The sequence below is a fragment of the Salvelinus namaycush genome, unplaced genomic scaffold (genome assembly GCF_016432855.1).
Source record: "Salvelinus namaycush isolate Seneca unplaced genomic scaffold, SaNama_1.0 Scaffold5, whole genome shotgun sequence".
Classification (NCBI taxonomy): Eukaryota; Metazoa; Chordata; class Actinopteri; order Salmoniformes; family Salmonidae; genus Salvelinus; species Salvelinus namaycush.
In genome coordinates, this window is record NW_024061197.1 from 192855 (window position 1) to 217979 (window position 25125).

The 25125-nt window shown below is 43.8% G+C and overlaps 1 protein-coding gene across 1 annotated transcript; it reads right to left on the reverse strand.

Annotated features, from left to right (window-relative positions):
- Window positions 1-8: 8 nt before the first annotated feature.
- Window positions 9-14735, reverse strand: LOC120041645 (deoxyribonuclease-1-like). The gene is made up of 8 exons (XM_038986510.1): window positions 14589-14735; window positions 13806-13894; window positions 13332-13418; window positions 11881-11996; window positions 10026-10138; window positions 5863-6017; window positions 5388-5481; window positions 9-214 (listed from the first exon to the last, which is right to left on the reverse strand). Exons 1-8 carry the CDS (start codon window positions 14727-14729, stop codon window positions 149-151), a joined length of 861 nt encoding a protein of 286 aa, XP_038842438.1. The 5' UTR covers window positions 14730-14735; the 3' UTR covers window positions 9-148.
- Between the last annotated feature and the right edge of the window lie 10390 nt (window positions 14736-25125).

The window sequence follows — 25125 nt, forward strand, 5'->3', positions numbered from 1 at the left end:
CAGTTTGACTGAGTTTTATTGAAACATGTCATGGTGATGACACTCAACTGGCACCCTATTCCCTATAGAAGGCTCTGGTCCAAAGTAGTGCACCACAAAGCGAATAGGGTCCAATTTGAGAGTGTCTGAACACTTCCTGGAGGCGGGCTCATGCAGCAGGGGCGTGACCAATCAGCTTCACCTCAACAGGGTAGTGGTCGCTGACAGCCAATGCCTGAGAGGGGGAGAGAGATAAGAGCTGTACCAGTAAGACACTATTACTCTACCTAGCTCAACACCAACCATTTAAAATGGGCTAATAAAATCATTCCTGATTAGAAGGCAAATACAAGTAGCTGTCTCCTATTGACTGAGGTGAATGTTCAGTCTCCTATTGACTGAGGTGAATGTTCAGTCTCCTATTGACTGAGGTGAATGTTAAGTCTCCTACTGACTGAGGTGAATGTTAAGTCTCCTATTGACTGAGGTGAATGTTCAGTCTCCTACTGACTGAGGTGAATGTTCAGTCTCCTATTGACTGAGGTGAATGTTCAGTCTCCTATTGACTGAGGTGAATGTTAAGTCTCCTACTGACTGAGGTGAATGTTAAGTCTCCTATTGACTGAGGTGAATGTTCAGTCTCCTACTGACTGAGGTGAATGTTCAGTCTCCTACTGACTGAGGTGAATGTTCAGTCTCCTATTGACTGAGGTGAATGTTCAGTCTCCTATTGACTGAGGTGAATGTTCAGTCTCCTATTGACTGAGGTGAATGTTCAGTCTCCTACTGACTGAGGTGAATGTTCAGTCTCCTATTGACTGAGGTGAATGTTCAGTCTCCTATTGACTGAGGTGAATGTTAAGTCTCCTATTGACTGAGGTGAATGTTAAGTCTCCTATTGACTGAGGTGAATGTTCAGTCTCCTACTGACTGAGGTGAATGTTAAGTCTCCTATTGACTGAGGTGAATGTTCAGTCTCCTATTGACTGAGGTGAATGTTCAGTCTCCTATTGACTGAGGTGAATGTTAAGTCTCCTACTGACTGAGGTGAATGTTAAGTCTCCTATTGACTGAGGTGAATGTTCAGTCTCCTACTGACTGAGGTGAATGTTCAGTCTCCTATTGACTGAGGTGAATGTTCAGTCTCCTATTGACTGAGGTGAATGTTCAGTCTCCTACTGACTGAGGTGAATGTTAAGTCTCCTATTGACTGAGGTGAATGTTAAGTCTCCTATTGACTGAGGTGAATGTTCAGTCTCCTACTGACTGAGGTGAATGTTCAGTCTCCTATTGACTGAGGTGAATGTTCAGTCTCCTATTGACTGAGGTGAATGTTCAGTCTCCTATTGACTGAGGTGAATGTTCAGTCTCCTATTGACTGAGGTGAATGTTCAGTCTCCTATTGACTGAGGTGAATGTTCAGTCTCCTACTGACTGAGGTGAATGTTCAGTCTCCTATTGACTGAGGTGAATGTTCAGTCTCCTATTGACTGAGGTGAATGTTAAGTCTCCTATTGACTGAGGTGAATGTTAAGTCTCCTATTGACTGAGGTGAATGTTCAGTCTCCTACTGACTGAGGTGAATGTTCAGTCTCCTACTGACTGAGGTGAATGTTAAGTCTCCTATTGACTGAGGTGAATGTTCAGTCTCCTATTGACTGAGGTGAATGTTCAGTCTCCTATTGACTGAGGTGAATGTTAAGTCTCCTACTGACTGAGGTGAATGTTAAGTCTCCTATTGACTGAGGTGAATGTTCAGTCTCCTACTGACTGAGGTGAATGTTCAGTCTCCTATTGACTGAGGTGAATGTTCAGTCTCCTATTGACTGAGGTGAATGTTCAGTCTCCTATTGACTGAGGTGAATGTTCAGTCTCCTATTGACTGAGGTGAATGTTCAGTCTCCTATTGACTGAGGTGAATGTTCAGTCTCCTATTGACTGAGGTGAATGTTCAGTCTCCTACTGACTGAGGTGAATGTTCAGTCTCCTATTGACTGAGGTGAATGTTCAGTCTCCTATTGACTGAGGTGAATGTTAAGTCTCCTATTGACTGAGGTGAATGTTAAGTCTCCTATTGACTGAGGTGAATGTTCAGTCTCCTACTGACTGAGGTGAATGTTAAGTCTCCTATTGACTGAGGTGAATGTTCAGTCTCCTATTGACTGAGGTGAATGTTCAGTCTCCTATTGACTGAGGTGAATGTTCAGTCTCCTATTGACTGAGGTGAATGTTAAGTCTCCTATTGACTGAGGTGAATGTTAAGTCTCCTATTGACTGAGGTGAATGTTCAGTCTCCTATTGACTGAGGTGAATGTTAAGTCTCCTATTGACTGAGGTGAATGTTAAGTCTCCTATTGACTGAGGTGAATGTTCAGTCTCCTATTGACTGAGGTGAATGTTCAGTCTCCTATTGACTGAGGTGAATGTTCAGTCTCCTATTGACTGAGGTGAATGTTAAGTCTCCTATTGACTGAGGTGAATGTTAAGTCTCCTATTGACTGAGGTGAATGTTAAGTCTCCTATTGACTGAGGTGAATGTTAAGTCTCCTATTGACTGAGGTGAATGTTAAGTCTCCTATTGACTGAGGTGAATGTTAAGTCTCCTATTGACTGAGGTGAATGTTCAGTCCTCCTATTGACTGAGGTGAATGTTAAGTCTCCTATTGACTGAGGTGAATGTTCAGTCCTCCTATTGACTGAGGTGAATGTTAAGTATTCTATTGACTGAGGTGAATGTTAAGTCTCCTATTGACTGAGGTGAATGTTAAGTCTCCTATTGACTGAGGTGAATATTCAGTCCTCCTATTGACTGAGGTGAATGTTAAGTCCTCTATTGACTGAGGTGAATGTTAAGTCCTCTATTGACTGAGGTGAATGTTAAGTCCTCCTATTGACTGAGGTGAATGTTAAGTCCTCTATTGACTGAGGTGAATGTTAAGTCCTCTATTGACTGAGGTGAATGTTAAGTCTCCTATTGACTGAGGTGAATGTTAAGTCTCCTATTGACTGAGGTGAATGTTCAGTCTCCTATTGACTGAGGTGAATGTTCAGTCCTCCTATTGACTGAGGTGAATGTTCAGGTGAATGTTCAGTCTCCTATTGACTGAGGTGAATGTTAAGTCTCCTATTGACTGAGGTGAATGTTAAGTCTCCTATTGACTGAGGTGAATGTTCAGTCCTCCTATTGACTGAGGTGAATGTTCAGTCCTCCTATTGACTGAGGTGAATGTTCAGTCCTCCTATTGACTGAGGTGAATGTTCAGTCCTCCTATTGACTGAGGTGAATGTTAAGTCCTCTATTGACTGAGGTGAATGTTAAGTCCTCTATTGACTGAGGTGAATGTTAAGTCTCCTATTGACTGAGGTGAATGTTCAGTCCTCTTATTGACTGAGGTGAATGTTAAGTCCTCTATTGACTGAGGTGAATGTTAAGTCCTCTATTGACTGAGGTGAATGTTAAGTCTCCTATTGACTAAGGTGAATGTTCAGTCCTCTATTGACTAAGGTGAATGTTCAGTCCTCTATTGACTGAGGTGAATGTTAAGTCTCCTATTGACTGAGGTGAATGTTAAGTCTCCTATTGACTGAGGTGAATGTTAAGTCTCCTATTGACTGAGGTGAATGTTAAGTCTCCTATTGACTGAGGTGAATGTTAAGTCTCCTATTGACTGAGGTGAATGTTAAGTCCTCTATTGACTGAGGTGAATGTTAAGTCCTCTATTGACTGAGGTGAATGTTAAGTCTCCTATTGACTGAGGTGAATGTTAAGTGCTCTATTGACTGAGGTGAATGTTAAGTCTCCTATTGACTGAGGTGAATGTTCAGTCTCCTATTGACTGAGGTGAATGTTAAGTCCTCTATTGACTGAGGTGAATGTTAAGTCTCCTATTGACTAAGGTGAATGTTCAGTCTCCTATTGACTGAGGTGAATGTTAAGTCTCCTATTGCTGAGAGTTTTTAAATTGTGTAGAAATGCACACGCAGACTAGAGTTAAGAGTGTATTTACTGTTGAGGGGAAGCCTGGCTTGAGTTTAAGGTGCAATATGCAGAAATGGCTCCTACATTTCCTGGTTGCTAAAATTCTAATAGTTCCCCTAATTTCATTGTATGTGACAAAACAAGCAAGTGTAGAGAATCCTTGTACTATATAAACTGCTAAGAAATAAATCTTCAACAACCCAAAATTTCACACTTAAAGGTTTAAGGTAGACTCAGTGAGATGACGTTGCAATGAGCATCACCACATATTTTGAAATGAGCCCTTGCTGAGACTTTGCTCTGAGTCCCAAAAAGTATCTGCACATGTGCACAGGTGTGCTTCACGCTGCTACAACGTGGTAGCTACGGGAACAAAGCAGAGGAGAAGTTTAGGGCAGGTAGCCTATTGGTCGATCTTCAAGACATTCCTAGTCGATCACCAAACATTTCTGTAGGAAAGCAAATGATAAAGGCTTGCTTTACTTTTTTTATGTATTCGTGTTGCCCTGTTGATGGTTGGTGCACTTGATTCAGAAGCCCTGTTGGTGGTTGGTGCACTTGATTCAGAAGCCCTGTTGGTGGTTGGTGTACTTGATTCAGAAGCCCTGTTGGCGATAGGTGCACTTGATTCAGAAGCCCTGTTGGTGGTTGGTGCACTTGATTCAGAAGACCTGTTGGCGATAGGTGCACTTGATTCAGAAGACCTGTTGGTGGTTGGTGCACTTGATTCAGAAGCCCTGTTGGTGGTTGGTGCACTTGATTCAGAAGCCCTGCGCACCGGGTAGGCAAAGGGTTCCCATTTTGAACCAAATCATTTGTCTGAAAAGACAAACTCCGCCAACCCGGCGGACCGGGAGATCTGTGGCTTAATCGAGTTCGAATACTGCGCTGGCCAATCAGATATCTCAAATCACCGTTCCTACAGCTTCCACGACCAAAAGTTGGTGACCACTGGGTTAGAGTGTTGGTGTCAGTAACCCAAATGTTGCCGGTTCGAATACCCGAGCCGACAAGTTGAGCAAGGCACTTCACCCTAATTTGCTCCAGGGGTGAAGTACTACTATGGCTGACCCTGTAAAACAACACATTTCACTGCACCTATAATAGTACTATGACTGACCCTGTAAAACAACACCTATCATACTACTATGGCTGACCCTGTAAAACAACACATTACACTGCATCTATCATACTACTATGACTGACCCTGTAAAACAACACATTTCACTGCACCTATCCGGTGTATGTGACAATAAAATATACATATTGAAAGTTTAGCCTCGCGCTTCAATGCTATCAGTTGTGGAAATTGACCCGATATTGTGTTTACTTCGTTCATGCAACATCATATGGCTGAGTCCACCTTTAAGGGGTAAGAGTTGTTACCATGCTGTGGCTGAGTCCACCTTTAAGGGGTAAGAGTTGTTACCATGCTGTGGCTGAGCTTCAGTTGTGTCATGTAGTCGAACACCTCAGCCGACCCAGGGACCACTCCTCTCATCATCTCAGTGGTGGCCACCACCCTTCACAACCAGACCAACAGTTAGTCTGTGAGTGAGTGTGTGTGTGAGTTTGTGTGTGTGTGTGTGTGTGTGTGTGTGTGTGTGTGTGTGTGTGTGTGTGTGTGTGTGTGTGTGTGTGTGTGAGTGTGTTTGTGTGTGTGTGAGTGTGTGTGTGTGTGTGTGTGTGTGTGAGTGTGTGACTGTGTGACTGAGTGAGTGAGTGACTGTGTGTGACTGAGTGACTGTGACTGAGTGACTGTGTGTGCTAGGTTTGACCTGTCGTGGGGGCAGTTGGTGTGTGTGTGTTGAAAATGTGTGTGTAAATGTGTGTGTGTAAATGTGTGTGTTTGTAATTGTGTGTGTAAATGTGCATGTGTGTGTGGTTGCATGGGTGTCTCTGACCTGTCGTAGGGACAGTCGGTGTTAGAGACGGTGGTGTCAGCGTGGTCAGGTATCAGCCAGTGGTATCTGTGGTCTGTGAAGAGGCGTATCCGCTGCCAGTCTGGTCCCGTCACGTAGCGACAGCCTGCGTTCAAGTCCCCCAGCACCACTATGTCCTGACAATCAATTAATCAATTAATCAATCGATCAAACCTTTGTGTGCAAGTCAAGTTTCATGTTTTAATGTTATGTGCACAAGAACAGTGAAATGCCTTTCTCTTGTAAACTCTAAAACCCAACAATGCAATAATCAATATCAATGTAGTACAACACTGAACAAAAATATAAACCCAACATGCAACAATTTCAAAGATTTTACTGAGTTTCATTTCGTATAAGGAAATTAGTCAATTTAAATAAATTCATTAGGCCCTCAACTATGAATTTCACATGACTGGGAATAGAGATATGCATCTGTTTGTCAGATACCTTAAAAAAAAGGTAGAGGCGTGGATCAGAAAACCAGTCAGTATCTGGTGTGACCATCATTTGCCTCATGCAGGGCGACACATCTCCTTCACATAGAGTTGATCAGGCTGTTGATTGTGGTGTGGAATGTTGTCCCACTCCTCTTCAATGGCTGTTCAAAGTTGTTGGATATTGGTGGGAACTGGAACACGCTGTCGTACAGGTCTATCCAGAGCATCCCAAACATGCTCAATAGGTGACATGTCTGGTGAGTACTCAGGCCATGGAGGAACTGGGACATTTACAGCTTCCAGGAATTGTGTCCAGATCCTTGTGACATGGGGCCGTGCATTATCATGCAGAAACATGAGGTGAATGAATGGTACGATAATGGGCCTCAGGATCTCATTACTGTATCTCTGTGCATTCAAATTGCCATCGATAAAATGCAATTGTGTTCATTGTATCTTATGGCTGCCCATACCATAACCCCACCACCACCATGGGGCACTCTGTTCACAACGTTGACATCAGCAAACCGCTCACCCACACAATGTCTACCATCTGCCCGGTACAGTTGAAATCTGGATTCATCCATGAAGAGCACACTTCTCCAGAGTGCCAGTGGCCATCGAAGGTGAGCATTTGCCCACTGAAGTCTGTTACGACGGCAAACTGCAGTCAGGTCAAGACCCTGGTGAGGATTCCCTGAGCTTCTCTGAGACGGTTTCTGACAGTTGGTGCAGAAATTCTTCTGTTGTGCAAACCCACAGTTTCATCAGCTGTCCGGGTGGCTGCTCTCAGACGATCCTGCAGGTGAAGAAGCCGGATGTGGAGGTCCTTGGCTGGTGTGGTTACACGTGGTCTGCGTTTTTTTGCGGCCGGTTGGACGTACTACTCCAATGTCTAAAACAACGTTGGAGGGGGCTTTTGGTAGAGAAATTCAAATTGAATTATCTGGCAACATTTCTGGTGGACATTCCTGCAGCCAGCATGCCAATTGCACGGTCTCTCAAAACTTGAGACATCTGTGGAATTGTGTGACAAAACTGCACATTTTAGAGTGGCCTTTTAATGTTCCCAGCACAAGGTGTAATGATCATGCTGTTTAATCAGGACCTTGATATGCCACACCTGTCAGGCGGATGGATTATCTTGACAAAGGAGAAATGCTCACTGACAGGGATGGAAACACATTTGTGCATTTGAGAGAAATAAGCTTTTTGTGCGAATGGAACATTTCAGGGGATCTTTTATTTCAGCTCATGAAACACAGAACCAACACTTTACATGTTACGTTCCTATTTTTGTTCAGTCTGATTTCCTTAAATGAACTCTAACTCTTTAAAATCGTTGAAATTGTTCCATTTTGTGTTTATATTTTTGTTCAGTGTACAGTATATATACAGGGTCAGTTCCAATACCATATTTACAATGTGCAGGGATACTGGAGTGATAGAGTTAGATACTGTATGTAAAGGGGGTGAGGTGACTAGGCATCAGGACATATCATAAACAAGAGTAGCAGGGATACTGGAGTGATAAAGTTAGATACTGTATGTAAAGGGGGTGAGGTGACATCAGGATATATGATAAACAACAGTAGCAGGGATACTGGAGTGATAGAGTTAGATACTGTATGTAAAGGGAGTGAGGTGACATCAGGATATAGGATAAACAAGAGTAGCAGCAGTGATTGTACGATACATTTCCACGACAGACTGACCAGGTGAATCCGGGTTAAAGCTATGATCCCTTATTGATGTCACTTAGTTAAATCTACTTCAATCAGTGTCGATGAAGAGGTGGAGACAGGGAAAGCCCTTTCCTGTAGTCAAAGACCAACATCTCCCTATTTGGCCTCATGGGTAGTAATATTAATATTAATATGATTAAATACAGTCATATTTTATTTATTTATTAATATTTTTTCATAATGAATAAAGATGCATAATTTTTAATGATGGAAATCTGGTCTTATTTCAGTCTTCTGTGATGAATATAAAGTGTAATATTGGGATTCAAACTCAACATGGAATACATTTAAACTCCATAACTCAACATGGAATACATTTAAACTCCATAACTCAACATGGAACACATTTAAACTCCATAACTCAACATGGAATACATTTAAACTCCATAACTCAACATGGAACACATTTAAACTCCATAACTCAACATGGAACACATTTAAACTCCATAACTCAACATGGAATACATTTAAACTCCATAACTCAACATGGAACACATTTAAACTCCATAACTCAACATGGAATACATTTAAACTCCATAACTCAACATGGAATACATTTAAACTCCATAACTCAACATGGAATACATTTAAACTCCATAACTCAACATGGAACACATTTAAACTCCATAACTCAACATGGAACACATTTAAACTCCATAACTCAACATGGAATACATTTAAACTCCATAACTCAACATGGAATACATTTAAACTCCATAACTCAACATGGAACACATTTAAACTCCATAACTCAACATGGAACACATTTAAACTCCATAACTCAACATGGAATACATTTAAACTCCATAACTCAACATGGAACACATTTAAACTCCATAACTCAACATGGAACACATTTAAACTCCATAACTCAACATGGAACACATTTAAACTCCATAACTCAACATGGAATATATTTAAACTCCATAACTCAACATGGATAATATTTAAACTCCATAACTCAACATGGAATACATTTAAACTCCATAACTCAACATGGAATACATTTAAACTCCACAACTCAACATGGAACACATTTAAACTCCACAACTCAACATGGAACACATTTAAACTCCACAACTCAACATGGAACACATTTAAACTCCATAACTCAACATGGAATACATTTAAACTCCATAACTCAACATGGAATACATTTAAACTCCATAACTCAACATGGAACACATTTAAACTCCATAACTCAACATGGAACACATTTAAACTCCATAACTCAACATGGAACACATTTAAACTCCATAACTCAACATGGAACACATTTAAACTCCATAACTCAACATGGAACACATTTAAACTCCACAACTCAACATGGAACACAGTTAAACTCCACAACTCAACATGGAATACATTTAAACTCCATAACTCAACATGGAACACATTTAAACTCCATAACTCAACATGGAACACATTTAAACTCCATAACTCAACATGGAACACATTTAAACTCCATAACTCAACATGGAATACATTTAAACTCCATAATTCAACATGGAACACATTTAAACTCCATAACTCAACACGGAACACATTTAAACTCCAATTCAATAGTAGGAAGGTGTTCTTAATGTTTTGTACACTCAGTGTAAATGATGATTATATGTCCGTGTGTGGAGTCAGTATACATGTGTCAGTGTGTGTGTGTGTGTGTGTGTGTGTGTGTGTGTGTCAGTGTGTGTGTCAGTGTGTGTCAGTGTGTGTGTGTGTCAGTGTGTGTGTGTGTGTGTGTGTGTGTGTGTGTGTCAGTGTGTGTGTCAGTGTGTGTCAGTGTGTGTGTGTGTCAGTGTGTGTGTGTAGAGTCCATAGAGAGAAAATAAAATAAAAGCCAGTATTGAAGTCCCCTAGCAGAACTACTACAGAGGAGGAGTGTGTGTGTGTCTGTGTGTGTTTGTGCCTGTGTGTGTCTGTGTGCCTGTGTGCCTGTGTGTGTGTGCTGTATAGTCACATTGGTGTTCCAGCGAGCTCTGACGTCAGTGGCCACATCGTACAGAGCGTCAACCTCCTTCACTGCCGAGTCTGGAGACGTGTGTTGTGGTATCAAAACAAAGTTCCTCACAGCTAGAAGAGAGGGTGGGAGGGAGGCAGGGAGGTGGGCAGGGAGGGAGAGAGGGAGGGAGGGGGGAGGCAGGGAGGTGGGGAGAGAGGGAGGAATTCTCTCTACTATTATTCTGACATTTCACATTCTTAAAATAAAGTGGTGATCCTAACTGACCTAAGACAGGGAATTTTTACTAGGATTAAATGTCAGGAATTGTATTTGGCTAAGGTGTATGTAAACTTCCGACTTCAACTGTATATAGGGAAGGTATACAGGAAATTGATGAAGTCCAGGTGTGTCTCATGAAGCGCAAGTGCGCGTAACGATAGTGGCAGATGTGCGTAACGATGGTGGCAGGTGTGCATAACGATGGAGGCAGGTGTAACGTTAGCCACCTAGCTAGAATTCGTAACATATCATACATTTTGCAGATTCGTAACATATTGTATGTTTTGCAAATGAGCAACATATTGTACATTTAGCAAATTCGTAACATATAATACAAATTGTAATTTGTAACATACAGTGCATTTGGAAAGTATTAAGACCCCTTGACTTTTTCCACATTTTGTTACATTACAGCCTTATTCAAAAAAAAATTGAAATCATCATCAATCTACACACAGCACCCCATACTGACTAAGCAAAAACAGGTTTGTATACATTTTTGGCCATTTAAAAATAAATTGACAAAAAAAACGTATTTACATAAGTATTCAGATCCTTTGCTATGAGAATCGAAATTGAGCTCAGGTGCATCCTGTTTCCATTGATCATCCTTGAGATGTTTCTACAACTTGATTGGAGTCCACCTGTGGTAAATATAATTGATGGACATGATTTGTAAAGGCACACACCTGTCTATATAAGGTCCCACAGTTGGTAGTGCATGTCAGAGCAAAAACCAAGCCATGAGGTTGAAGGAATTGTCCGTAGAGCTCTGAGACAGGATTGTGTCAAGGCACAGATCTAGAGAAGGGTACCAAAACATTTCTGCAGCATTGAAGGTACCCAAGAACATAGTGGCCTCCATCATTCAATTGGAAGAAGTTTGGATCCACCAAAACACTTCCTAGAGCTGGCCACCCAGCCAAGCCGAGCATCCGGGGGAGAAGAACCTAGGTCAGCGTGGTGACCAACAACCTGATGGTCACTCTGACAGCACTCCACCAATCAGGCCTTTATGGTAGAGTAGCCAGATGAAAGCCACTCCTCAGTAAAAAGCACATGACAGCCCACTTGGAGTTTACCAAAAGGCACCTAAAAAAAACTAATGTAAATAGTCTGGTGGCCATTTGATTAATTGTTCAGCGGTCTTATGGCTTGGGGATAGAAGCTGTTAGGGAGCCTTTTGGACCTAGACTTGGCGCTCCGGTACCGCTTGCCATGCGGTAGCAGAGAAAACAGTCTATGACTTGGGTGGCTGGAGTCTCTGACAATTTTTTGGGCATTCCTCTGTCACTGCCTAGTATATAGGTCCTGGATGGCAGGAAGCTTGGCCCCAGTGATGTCCTGGGCCGTACGCACTACCCTCTGTAGCGCCTTACGATCGGATGCCGAACAGTTGCCATACCAGGCGGTGATGCAACCGGTCAGGATGCTCTCGATGGTGCAGCTGTATGATGCAAAATGCTTCATGACACTTTGCTTCTTGAAAGTCTAATATCTTGAAAACTTGCCTGATCTCTCCCCCATCACCATCTCCCTCCCCCTCCCACCACTCCCCATCACCCCCCCCCCCCCCCCCCCCCCCCCTTTCTACCTGTGTAGTTCGAGGAGAACATGACAATGAAGGGTTCTCTGATGAAGGTATCTGTACCGCAGGGCTCACAGCCGTCATCGTACGTGTAGTTCTTAGCCACAGAGACCGTCTCCTCTCTATCATATAGCAGGACAAACACACGCTTTAGGAGACGGGTTCAGTGTTTAGTGCAGCACAGAGACCGTCTCCTCTCTATCATATAGCAGGACAAACACACGCTTTAGGAGATGGGTTCAGTGTTTAGTGCAGCACAGAGACCGTCTCCTCTCTATCATATAGCAGGACAAACACACGCTTTAGGAGATGGGTTCAGTGTTTAGTGCAGCACAGAGACCGTCTCCTCTCTATCATATAACAGGACAAACACACGCTTTAGGAGACGGGTTCAGTGTTTAGTGCAGCACAGAGACCGTCTCCTCTCTATCATATAACAGGACAAACACTCGCTTTAGGAGACGGGTTCAGTGTTTAGTGCAGCACAGAGACCGTCTCCTCTCTATCATATAGCAGGACAAACACACGCTTTAGGAGACGGGTTCAGTGTTTAGTGCAGCACAGAGACCGTCTCCTCTCTATCATACAGCAGGACAAACACACGCTTTAGGAGACGGGTTCAGTGTTTAGTGCAGCACAGAGACCGTCTCCTCTCTATCATATAGCAGGACAAACAGACGCTTTAGGAGATGGGTTCAGTGTTTAGTGCAGCACAGAGACCGTCTCCTCTCTATCATATAGCAGGACAAACACACGCTTTAGGAGACGGGTTCAGTGTTTAGTGCAGCACAGAACGGCACAGTACCGAGCAGAACAGAGCAGAACAGAACCTGTACAGATAGAGGTATCGCTCTGTATATTACCTGTACAGGTAGAGGTATCTCTCTGTATATTACCTGTACAGGTAGAGGTATCTCTCTGTATTGTGCCTGTACAGGTAGAGGTATCTCTCTGTATATTACCTGTATAGGTAGAGGTATCTCTTTGTATATTACCTGTATAGGTAGAGGTATCTCTCTGTATTGTACCTGTACAGGTAGAGGTATCTCTCTGTATTGTGCCTGTACAGGTAGAGGTATCTCTCTGTATATTACCTGTATAGGTAGAGGTATCTCTTTGTATATTACCTGTATAGGTAGAGGTATCTCTCTGTATTGTACCTGTACAGGTAGAGGTATCTCTCTGTATATTACCTGTACAGTTAGAGGTATCTCTCTGTATATTACCTGTACAGGTGGAGGTATCTCTCTGTATATTACCTGTACAGGGAGAGGTATCTCTCTGTATATTACCTGTATAGGTAGGGGTTTCTCTCTGTATATTACCTGTATAGGTAGAGGTATCTCTCTGTATATTACCTGTATAGGTAGAGGTATCTCTTTGTATATTACCTGTATAGGTAGAGGTATCTCTCTGTATATTACCTGTGTAGGTAGGGTTTTTTCTCTGTATATTACCTGTACAGGTAGAGGTATCTCTCTGTGTAGGTACTGCGACCTAGTTCCTCACTGACAATGTGACGGTACCTATAGGGAGATAAGCCTCTGACAACAAACAAAACATACATTACAATATCATTATATAGTTATTAGACAACACACATTACAATATCATTATATAGTTATTAGACAACACACATTACAATATCATTATATAGTTATTAGACAACACACATTACAATATCATTATATAGTTATTAGACAACACACATTACAATATCATTATATAGTTATTAGACAACACACATTACAATATCATTATATAGTTATTAGACAACACACATTACAATATCATTATATAGTTATTAAACAACACACATTACAATATCATTATATAGTTATTAGACAACACACATTACAAAGTCTTTATATCAGAGGGGCTGTCATTGGTTAGTGGATGTAATATTGTTTCAGGGCTGTGATTGGTCTTACTTGTTGACGTGCTGCATCAGTTTGTTGGTTGCTGATAGGTCAGTGTCTCTTACTTCCTGGATCAGCACGATATCATAACGATGCACTATCTAATACATAAAAAAATCATAATATAAATGAATAACAACTAAGGTTCCCGTACACAGCCTGGTCTTGGACTAAGAAGTACTTTCAAATGGAGAATCTACAAACACTTTTAGTCCCAAGATGAGATAAAGTGTTACATTATGATGTTATGAGATAAAGTGTTACATTGTGATGTTATGAGATAAAGTGTTACATTGTGATGTTATGAGATAAAGTGTTACATTGTGATGTTATGAGATAAAGTGTTACATTGTGATGTTATGAGATAAAGTGTTACATTGTGATGTTATGAGATAAAGTGTTACATTATGATGTTATGAGATAAAGTGTTACATTGTGATGTTATGAGATAAAGTGTTACATTGTGATGTTATGAGATAAAGTGTTACATTGTGATGTTATGAGATAAAGTGTTACATTGTGATGTTATGAGATAAAGTGTTACATTGTGATGTTATGAGATAAAGTGTTACATTGTGATGTTATGAGATAAAGTGTTACATTGTGATGTTATGAGATAAAGTGTTACATTGTGATGTTATGAGATAAAGTGTTACATTGTGATGTTATGAGATAAAGTGTTACATTGTGATGTTATGAGATAAAGCGTTACATTGTGATGTTATGAGATAAAGATAACATTGTGATGTTATGAGATAAAACATTACATTATGATGTTATGAGATAAAGCTCTACCTGAGTGATGATGTCCATGAGGGTCGAGTTGGAGGACTTCTTGTCTCCGAATGTCTTGATGTTGAAGGCTCCTAGCAGCAGACAGCCTCCCAGCTGCACCAGGGTCAATAGGAACAGCACTAACAGACAGGCCACACGCATTCTGGAGGTCAGGGGTTAGAGGTCAGATATTACAGGCCACACACATCCTGGAGGTCAGGGATTAGAGGTCAGATATTACAGGCCACACACATCCTGGAGGTCAGGGGTTAGAGGTCAGATATTACAGGCCACACACATCCTGGAGGTCAGGGATTAGAGGTCAGAGGTTAGAGGTCAGATATTACAGGCCACACACATCCTGGAGGTCAGGGGTTAGAGGTCAGATATTACAGGCCACACACATCCTGGAGGTCAGGGATTAGAGGTCAGAGGTTAGAGGTCAGATATTACAGGCCACACACATCCTGGAGGTCAGGGATTAGAGGTCAGATATTACAGGCCACACACATCCTGGAGGTCCAGGATTTGAGGTTAGAGGTCAGATATTACAGGCCACAAGCATTCTGGATGTCAGGGGTTAGAGGTCAGATATTACAGGCCACACACATTCTGGAGTTCAGGGGTTAGATGTCAGAGGTTAGAGGTCAGATATTACAGGCCACACGCATCCTGAAGTACAGGGGTTAGAGGTCAGATATTATAGGCCACACACATCCAGGAGGTCCAGGGTTAGAGGTCAGGGGTTAGAGGTCAGCTATTACAGGCCACACGCATCCTGGAGGTCAGGGATTAGAGGTTAGAGATCAGGGGTTAGAGATCAGAGGTAAACTTCACCAGGGCCAATAGGAACAGCCATAATGCACTGACCACACGCATCCTGGAGGTCAGAGGTTATAGGAACAATTTAAAGATACATTGAAACAGCACAGACTGATATCCAGGCAGCTGTGTTCTCCTCGTTCTGTCTGTGGAGAGAACTTTAGTTTTCTACTCTCCCGCTACTGACAAATTAACCCAGTAACATCTCTCCATGTCACAATTCAAGGAGATTCTAGCTGGTGCCAAGTCACTCCCTACCCTTCACCCTTGTCCCTAGCCCTTGGTTCAGGCCTGGCTCCAGGCATACGCGCCATAAGCGGTCCCTTAGGGTCCCCGGACACTAGGTCCCAAATATAGACTATGATGTTATGAGATATGTTATAGACTCTGATGTTAGGAGATATGTTATAGACTATGATGCTATGAGATATGTTATAGACTATGATGTTATGAGATATAGAGGTCAGAGGTCAATATCTGACCTCCTCCGGATACTAAGGGGCCCCCTACCAACAACAAATGAACCCAGTTCTCTACAGGAACTCAGTCTGGGTCTCAACTGACAGTACTGTTGAGAGTTAGAATAGTAGAACACACAAGGTGCCAGTTCACCATGTGGTTCTGCACAAACTGTTTTTCTCTTGTTATGTCAGTCACTGACAATCCCTCAATTTGCCCTGTCAGCTAACTAGTTGTAAGTTACTCTAACCAGTTATCTAAACTTGTAGTAATCATGGCCGAATACCGACCGAGCACGTAGAGCAGCGCCCAGGGGCCCTGACCTCCAGGGGGCCTTGACCTCCAGGGGGCCCTGACCTCCAGGAGCCCTGACCTCCAGGAGCCCTAACCTCCAGGAGGTCCTGACCTCTAGGGGCCCTGACCTCCAGGAGGCCCTGACCTCCAGGGGCCCTGACCTCCAGGGGGCCCTGACCTCTAGGGGCCCTGACCTCCAGGAGGCCCTGACCTCCAGGGGCCCTGACCTCCAGGAGGCCCTGACCTCCAGGAGGCCCTGACCTCCAGGGGGCCCTGACCTCCAGGGGGCCCTGACCTCCAGGGGGCCTTGACCTCCAGGAGGCCCTGACCTCCAGGAGGCCCTGACCTCCAGGGGCCCTGACCTCCAGGGGCCCTGACCTCCAGGGGGCCCTGACCTCCAGGGGGCCCTGACCTCCAGAGGGCCCTGACCTCCAGGGGACCTGACCTCCAGGGGGCCCTGACCTCCAGGGGGCCCTGACCTCCAGGGGCCCTGACCTCCAGGGGCCCTGACCTCCAGGGGGCCCTGACCTCCAGGGGGCCCTGACCTCCAGGAGGCCCTGACCTCCAGGGGATCCTGACCTCCAGGGGGCCCTGACCTCCAGGGGCCCTGACCTCCAGGGGGCCCTGACCTCCAGGGGGCCCTGACCTCCAGGAGGCCTTGACCTCCAGGGGGCCCTGACCTCCAGGGGGCCCTGACCTCCAGGAGGCCCTGACCTCCAGGGGCCCTGACCTCTAGGGGCCCTGACCTCCAGGGGATCCTGACCTCCAGGGGCCCTGACCTCTAGGAGGCCCTGACCTCCAGGGGCCCTGACCTCCAGGAGGCCCTGACCTCCAGGGGCCCTGACCTCCAGGGGGCCTTGACCTCCAGGAGCCCTAACCTCCAGGGGGCCCTGACCTCCAGGAGGCCCTGACCTCCAGGGGGCCCTGACCTCCAGGAGGCCCTGACCTCCAGGAGGTCCTGACCTCTAGGGGCCCTGACCTCCAGGAGGCCCTGACCTCCAGGGGCCCTGACCTCCAGGGGGCCCTGACCTCCAGGAGGCCCTGACCTCCAGGGGCCCTGACCTCTAGGGGCCCACATTGATTTTGTTAGTTACTCTCACTCAGATATCATTGACATGGCATAAGTCAAGGCAAAATGGGTAGAATTGCAGGAAATTAGCTGTAAAACTCTGCCCCCTCTCTGCCCCATGGCTAAATGAGTAGAATTGCATGAACATTTTAATAAAATTGAAAAATATTCTCTCCGCCCCATAGCAAAATATGTAGAACTGCAGAAAATGTGAATTTTGAGGGCTAGAGCTGTTCCTGTAGATCTGTATGGTGAAAGTTCCACAAGTACATTGCTTATACTCTACTTATCCAGACCATACAGATTTGTTAACATTGAGGGGTTATGGCCAAGGGGTAGGGGTAGAGAGTGATTTGGGACCTGCTGATAAACAGAATACCTGCTGTCTACAACCACGCCCACTCTTCTATGAACTATGACCCTGGGTAACACAAACACTCAGGGTGAATTTAAATAACTTCCTGGGAGGGAACTTGATGTGTGGTGATGAATGGTGCATACTAGACACATAACAACATAGAACCCTAGAACATGGAGGCTATAGTATAAAGGATTAGAAGCATACCATGCCATTGTAAATGTAGATTTATGTATATAATCAAATATAGCTGGGTGCTTATCCAGAAATGAATATGCAACAGTATTTTCAGAGACAAATGTATTACTGCTAAATTGTTATTATTTTTTAAAGAATTCAGATAAACAGTAATCTCAAGTAAACAATTAAATACAACCATTCATTAATTAACCTATGGCCATAGGAAAGGAACCCCCCCAAATAAAATGCCACAATTCGCCTTTGTAACATAGTTCCATATGACTAAAACAGTAGCTCCGAACACGGTCACAAACACGGTCACATAATGCCTCCGCTCTTCTTTTCTCTTGTCTCGTGTGCCTAACATGTCCAATAAAGTCCTATTGCATCGCTCAACAGGATTACCATGAGGGTGGTAAGTGATTTGACACCAGCAATGGAGCATATTTCCGCTATCAACAGACTCAACATTGGTCAACTTTTTATTATTTATTATTATGATTATTATTATTTATTATTATTATTATTAACGGTATAACATAATAGATCTATTTGATTATACCGTTAATAATTAAGTTAAATAATAAAGTCTATCCCTTCAAAAAGAAACGGTTGTTCATTTACCGCACAGCGAGTGTGTGATTGGGACCAACTCGCTATTCAAGAAGACTTTGCCCATGTACTGCAGGTCATCACACTTGGACAACCCTGCTTTAGCAGTTTGATCACTGACAGTTAGCATGCCAGATTTTTTAAAGAAGCCTGCTAGTTAAATAGATGGTGGTGTAAGAGAAGCCTGCTAGTAAAATAGATAGTGGTGTTAGAGAAGCCTGCTAGTAAAATAGATAGTGGTGTTAGAGAAGCCTGCTAGTAAAATAGATAGTGGTGTGTTACGTTCCCCAGTTTCTGTGTTGTAGCTTTTGTATTAGCTTTTGTGTGTTTGTGTGTTTCAGGAGATGGCTTCCTGAGTTCTCCCCAACCAGCTGATTGGTCGACTCAATGGCTAATTGATGATTGGAGAGCTGACCCCGCCCCCTCGTCAAGAAGCAGCTGACTCTAATTACTATTGCCACCTGAAGATAAATGCCAGTGTTCTGTTCAGAAGAGAGATCCTGAGAGAGATAGAGAGAGATATATATCATTATAGGCTGAGATTGAATGTTGGATAGATCATTGCTGAGAGAGAGGTTTATGGCTGAGGGGTTATAGCATGTTGGTTGTGACTATGCACTGTGTTAGTTGTTGTTGGTAGCAGCTTGGCTATGTTCTGTGTTTGTTGCTTGTTCAAAGCTTCTTTAGTGGCCTGAGTTAGTTTACTCAGTTTTGTTGTAAAGTGTTTGAAATTGTTAATAATTATTCTGTTTCATTTGTTCCCAGGGGGAAAGGGGAAGGCACTTAGGGAGTGCTCAGGCAAGAGGCCCGAGGGCATACATATACCCGTAGTATATTCACTGTCTAGGCACACTAGGTAAGACCTGGGCGGACCACCCCCTGTATTTTGGTTAGGGCACCAGGTGGTGCTAAGTTAGGTAAGTTAAGTGGGTAGGCAGGTTAGATAGGAGAGGGGGAGCTTTGATATTTACTTTCTTTCCTTTGGTTCCGTCCAGCCCCTTTTCCCCATATTACCGTGTAGGAAATAAATCCTAGTAAACGGTAAATTCTGCCTTTGTCATCCTTACTCGCACCTACAGTCCATACCTCTTTCGCTTCACGGAGAGTTGAGTTGCAGCAGGGAGTTGCGTTCCCTCTTTTTAGAGGCGTGCGTAACATGGTGTTAGAGAAGCCTGCTAGTAAAATAGATAGTGGTGTTAGAGAAGCCTGCTAGTAAAATAGATAGTGGTGTTAGAGAAGCCTGCTAGTAAAATAGATAGTGGTGTTAGAGAAGCCTGCTAGGAAAATAGATGGCACTGGTCAAAAGTAGTGAACTATATAGGGAATAGGGTGCCTTTGTATTATGGACAAATAATTCACTAAACCCTAAACTAAATCTTGTAATAAATAATGTGGAAATTGAGCAAGTTGAGGTAACTAAACTGCTTGGAGTAACCCTGGACTGTAAACTGTCATGATCAAAACATGTTGATACGACATTAGCTAAGATGGGGAGAAGTATGTCCATAATTAAGCGCTGCTCTGCATTTTTAACAACACTATCAACAAAGCAGGTCCTACAGGCCCTAGTTTGGTTGCACCTGGACTCCTGTTCAGTCGTGTGGTCAGGTGCCACAATGAGGGACTTAAGAAAATTGCAAATGGCTCAAAGTGGAGAAGAGATTGACTTCCTCGCTACTCGTTTTTGTCCGAAGACACACGTTCATTGTAATATTGTTGTATGGTGGTATTATACATGTTGTATTGTAGATATGTAGTGGTGTAATAATGTTATATAATGTACTGTTTTATCTGTTTTATATGTAATGTAAGTGTCTTAATGTGTTTTAACGTCAGGAAGTGTAGCTGCTGCCTTGACAGGAACTAATGGGATCTATAATAAACCCCAGGAAGAGTAGCTGCTGCCTTGGCAGGAACTAATGGGGATCCATAATTAACCCCAGGAAGAGTAGCAGCTGCCTTGGCAGGAACTAATGGGGATCCATAATAAACCCCAGGAAGAGTAGCTGCTGCCTTGGCAGGAACTAATGGGGATCCATAATAAACACCAGGAAGAGTAGCTGCTGTCTTGGCAGGTACTAATGGGGATCCATAATAAACCCCAGGAAGAGTAACTGCTGCCTTGACAGGAACTAATGGGGATCCATAATAAACCCCAGGAAGAGTAACTGCTGCCTTGGCAGGAACTAATGGGGATCCATAATTAACCCCAGGAAGAGTAGCTGCTGCCTTGGCAGGAACTAATGGGGATCCATAATAAACCCCAGGAAGAGTAGCTGCTGCCTTGGCAGGAACTAATGGGGATCCATAATAAACCCCAGGAAGAGTAACTGCTGCCTTGACAGGAACTAATGGGATCTATAAAAAACCCCAGGAAGAGTAGCTGCTGCCTTGGCAGGAACTAATGGGGATCCATAATAAACCCCAGGAAGAGTAGCTGCTGCCTTGGCAGGAACTAATGGGGATCCATAATAAACCCCAGGAAGAGTAGCTGCTGCCTTGGCAGGAACTAATGGGGATCCATAATAAACACCAGGAAGAGTAGCTGCTGTCTTGGCAGGAACTAATGGGGATCCATAATAAACCCCAGGAAGAGTAGCTGCTGCCTTGGCAGGAACTAATGGGGATCCATAATAAACCCCAGGAAGAGTAGCTGCTGCCTTGGCAGGAACTAATGGGGATCCATAATAAACCCCAGGAAGAGTAGCTGCTGCCTTGGCAGGAACTAATGGGGATTCATAATAAACCCCAGGAAGAGTAGCTGCTGCCTTGGCAGGAACTAATGGGGATCCATAATAAACCCCAGGAAGAGTAGCTGCTGTCTTGACAGGAACTAATGGGGATCCATAATAAACCCCAGGAAGAGTAACTGCTGCCTTGACAGGAACTAATGGGATCTATAAAAAAACCCAGGAAGAGTAGCTGCTGCCTTGGCAGGAACTAATGGGGATCCATAATAAACACCAGGAAGAGTAGCTGCTGTCTTGGCAGGTACTAATGGGGATCCATAATAAACCCCAGGAAGAGTAGCTGCTGCCTTGGCAGGAACTAATGGGGATCCATAATAAACCCCAGGAAGAGTAGCTGCTGCCTTGGCAGGAACTAATGGGGATCCATAATAAACCCCAGGAAGAGTAGCTGCTGTCTTGGCAGGTACTAATGGGGATCCATAATAAACACCAGGAAGAGTAGCTGCTGTCTTGGCAGGTACTAATGGGGATCCATAATAAACCCCAGGAAGAGTAGCTGCTGCCTTGGCAGGAACTAATGGGGATCCATAATAAACCCCAGGAAGAGTAGCTGCTGTCTTGGCAGGTACTAATGGGGATCCATAATAAACCCCAGGAAGAGTAGCTGCTGCCTTGGCAGGAACTAATGGGGATCCATAATAAACCCCAGGAAGAGTAGCTGCTGCCTTGGCAGGAACTAATGGGGATCCATAATAAACCCCAGGAAGAGTAGCTGCTGCCTTGGCAGGAACTAATGGGGATCCATAATAAACCCCAGGAAGAGTAGCTGCTGTCTTGGCAGGTACTAATGGGGATCCATAATAAACACCAGGAAGAGTAGCTGCTGTCTTGGCAGGTACTAATGGGGATCCATAATAAACCCCAGGAAGAGTAGCTGCTGCCTTGGCAGGAACTAATGGGGATCCATAATAAACCCCAGGAAGAGTAGCTGCTGTCTTGGCAGGTACTATTGGGGATCCATAATAAACCCCAGGAAGAGTAGCTGCTGTCTTGGCAGGTACTAATGGGGATCCATAATAAACCCCAGGAAGAGTAGCTGCTGCCTTGGCAGGAACTAATGCTGGTCCCTAATAAATACAAATACAAATGTGGGACATAACCATAGTGTAAACGAAACATGAAGAAGAGTAACTTACCTGCTTGTGTTGGTTGGTTCAATATAGTGTGGGTCCGCTGCCTCAGTGGGGTCTGAAGGGAGAGGAAGCCTGCTATTATATAGAGAGGACAGAGCTCTCTGTGTGTCCGTTCTAACAGTCTACTGTAGTACCTTTGACACAGAAGCCCCCCCCCCCCCCCCCCCCCCCCCCCAACTGGCCTACATTCACCTGGGCTGGAGGCTGGGACTGTGGGAAAACATCACGTTGTACCAGTTAGGTCCACGGAGGGAGGAGGAGGAGGGGGGAGTGAGGAGGGTGAGGGTAGCGGGGGGGGGGGGAGTGAAAGCATCAAGGCTGAACTATGTAGAGTGACGGTGGTAAGGAAGGAACATTGCCTTTAAAAGGTGCATAGCTGAAAAGTGGTGATGGGATTGAATCCCGGCCCAAGGCTAGTTCAGATGAAGATAAAGTGGTGATGGGATTGAATCTCGGCCCAAGGCTAGTTCAGATGAAGATAAAGTGATGATGGGATTGAATCCCGGCCCAAGGCTAGTTCAGATGAAGATAGAGTGGTGATGGGATTGAATCTCGGCCCAAGGCTAGTTCAGATGAAGATAGAGTGGTGATGGGATTGAATCTCGGCCCAAGGCTAGTTCAGATGAAGATAGAGTGGTGATGGGATTGAATCCCGGCCCAAGGCTAGTTCAGATGAAGATAACGTGGTGATGGGATTGAATCTCGGCCCAAGGCTAGTTCAGATGAAGATAGAGTGGTGATGGGATTGAATCCCGGCCCAAGGCTAGTTCAGATGAAGATAAAGTGGTGATGGGATTGAATCTCGGCCCAAGGCTAGTTCAGATGAAGATTGAGTGATGATGGGATTGAATCCCGGCCCAAGGCTAGTTCAGATGAAGATAAAGTGGTGATGGGATTGAATCTCGGCCCAAGGCTAGTTCAGATGAAGATAGAGTGGTGATGGGATTGAATCCCGGCCCAAGGCTAGTTCAGATGAAGATAACGTGGTGATGGGATTGAATCCCGGCCCAAGGCTAGTTCAGATGAAGATAGAGTGGTGATGGGATTGAATCTCGGCCCAAGGCTAGTTCAGATGAAGATAACGTGTTGATGGGATTGAATCCCGGCCCAAGGCTAGTGAGATCAGTTGAACTGTACAGGACACATATAGACTGCTATTTTATTGGACCTTTATTTAACTAGGCAAGTCAACTAAGAACAAAATCTTATTTACAATGACAGCCTACCCCAGCCAAACCCAGATGACGCTGGGTCAATTGTGCACCACCCTACGGGATTCCCAATCACGGCCAGATGTGATACAGCCTGGATTCAAACCAGGGACTGTAGTGATGCCTCTTGCACTGAGATGCAGTGCCTTAGACCGCTGCACCACTCGAGAGCCTAATGCTATACTATAGATGAGATAAGTCGAGCACACAAATTGTTTCCCAGACGATTTCGTGCACACGCAGGTGCACATACCGACAAAGGAGTTCACTTCTGCTGCAGCCTATCAAATATAAAGCGTTGGGGAGGTGCTTCACAGCCCAGCTCAGCAGTCCTGTAGTGTTATTGTTTGTCCTGTGTGTGAGAAGGGACCAGGTGTCTTCAGTGAGGTGATAAGATTAACCCTGAACTAGGTAGAGTGAAGGAGCTGCGTGTTTGACTGGTGCTCCTACTGTATATACAGTAACTTCATTATGGGGAAGGGGGGTAACTTTCCATGTGAGTGTCAGGGATGACACAGCATATCTGTATCTACATTATCAAATGGCACCTGGGACCCTATTCCATACATAGTGTTTTTTTTACATTTATTTTTTACTTTTATTTTCTGAAAACTGCATTGTTGGTTAAGAGCTTATAACTAAGCATTTGACTGTAAGGTCTACACCTGTTGTATTCGGGGCATATGGAAAATAAAATTTGATTTGATTTGATTTGGCACTACTTTTGACCAGAAAAAGTGATTTTTATTATTATATATATAGTTTTAATGTAATTTATCAGGGGGTGCTGTAGCACCCTCGGCACCCCTGCTATGGGAATTGGGCTTAAGGTATGTGCAGTGCCTTCAGAAAGTATTCACACCCCTTGTGTCACGTTCTGACCTTAGTTCCTTTTTTATGTCTTTATTTTAGTTGGTCAGGGCGTGAGTTGGGGTGGGCATTCTATGTTGTTTTTCTATGTTTTGTGCTGTTGTTCTATTTCTATGTGTTTGGCCTAGTATGGTTCTCAATCAGAGGCAGGTGTCAGTCGTTGTCTCTGATTGGGAGCCATATTTAGGTAGCCTGTTTTCTATTGTGTTTTGTGGGTGGTTGTTTCCTGTGTTAGTACCATACGGGACTGTTTCGGTTGTTTGTATGTACTTTTTGTTATTTTGTTCAGTGTTCTGTGGATTTATTAAATATCTCATTATGGACACTTACCACGCTGCACATTGGTCCGATCCTTGCTACTCCTCCTCAGACGAAGAAGAGGAAATCAGTTACACCTTGACTTTTTTCACATTTTATTGTGTTACAAAGTGGGAATAAATTGCTATTTTATGTCAAGGCTGAAAGGTCAAATCAACTCAAATCAAATTTTATTGGTCACATACACATGGTTAGCAGATGTTATTGTTCACATACACATGGTTAGCAGATGTTATTGGTCACATACACATGGTTAGCAGATGTTATTGTTCACATACACATGGTTAGCAGATGTTATTGTTCACATACACATGGTTAGCAGATGTTATTGGTCTCATACACATGGTTAGCAGATGTTATTGGTCACATACACATGGTTAGCAGATGTTATTGGTCTCATTCACATGGTTAGCAGATGTTATTGGTCTCATTCACATGGTTAGCAGATGTTATTGGTCACATACACAGGGTTAGCAGATGTT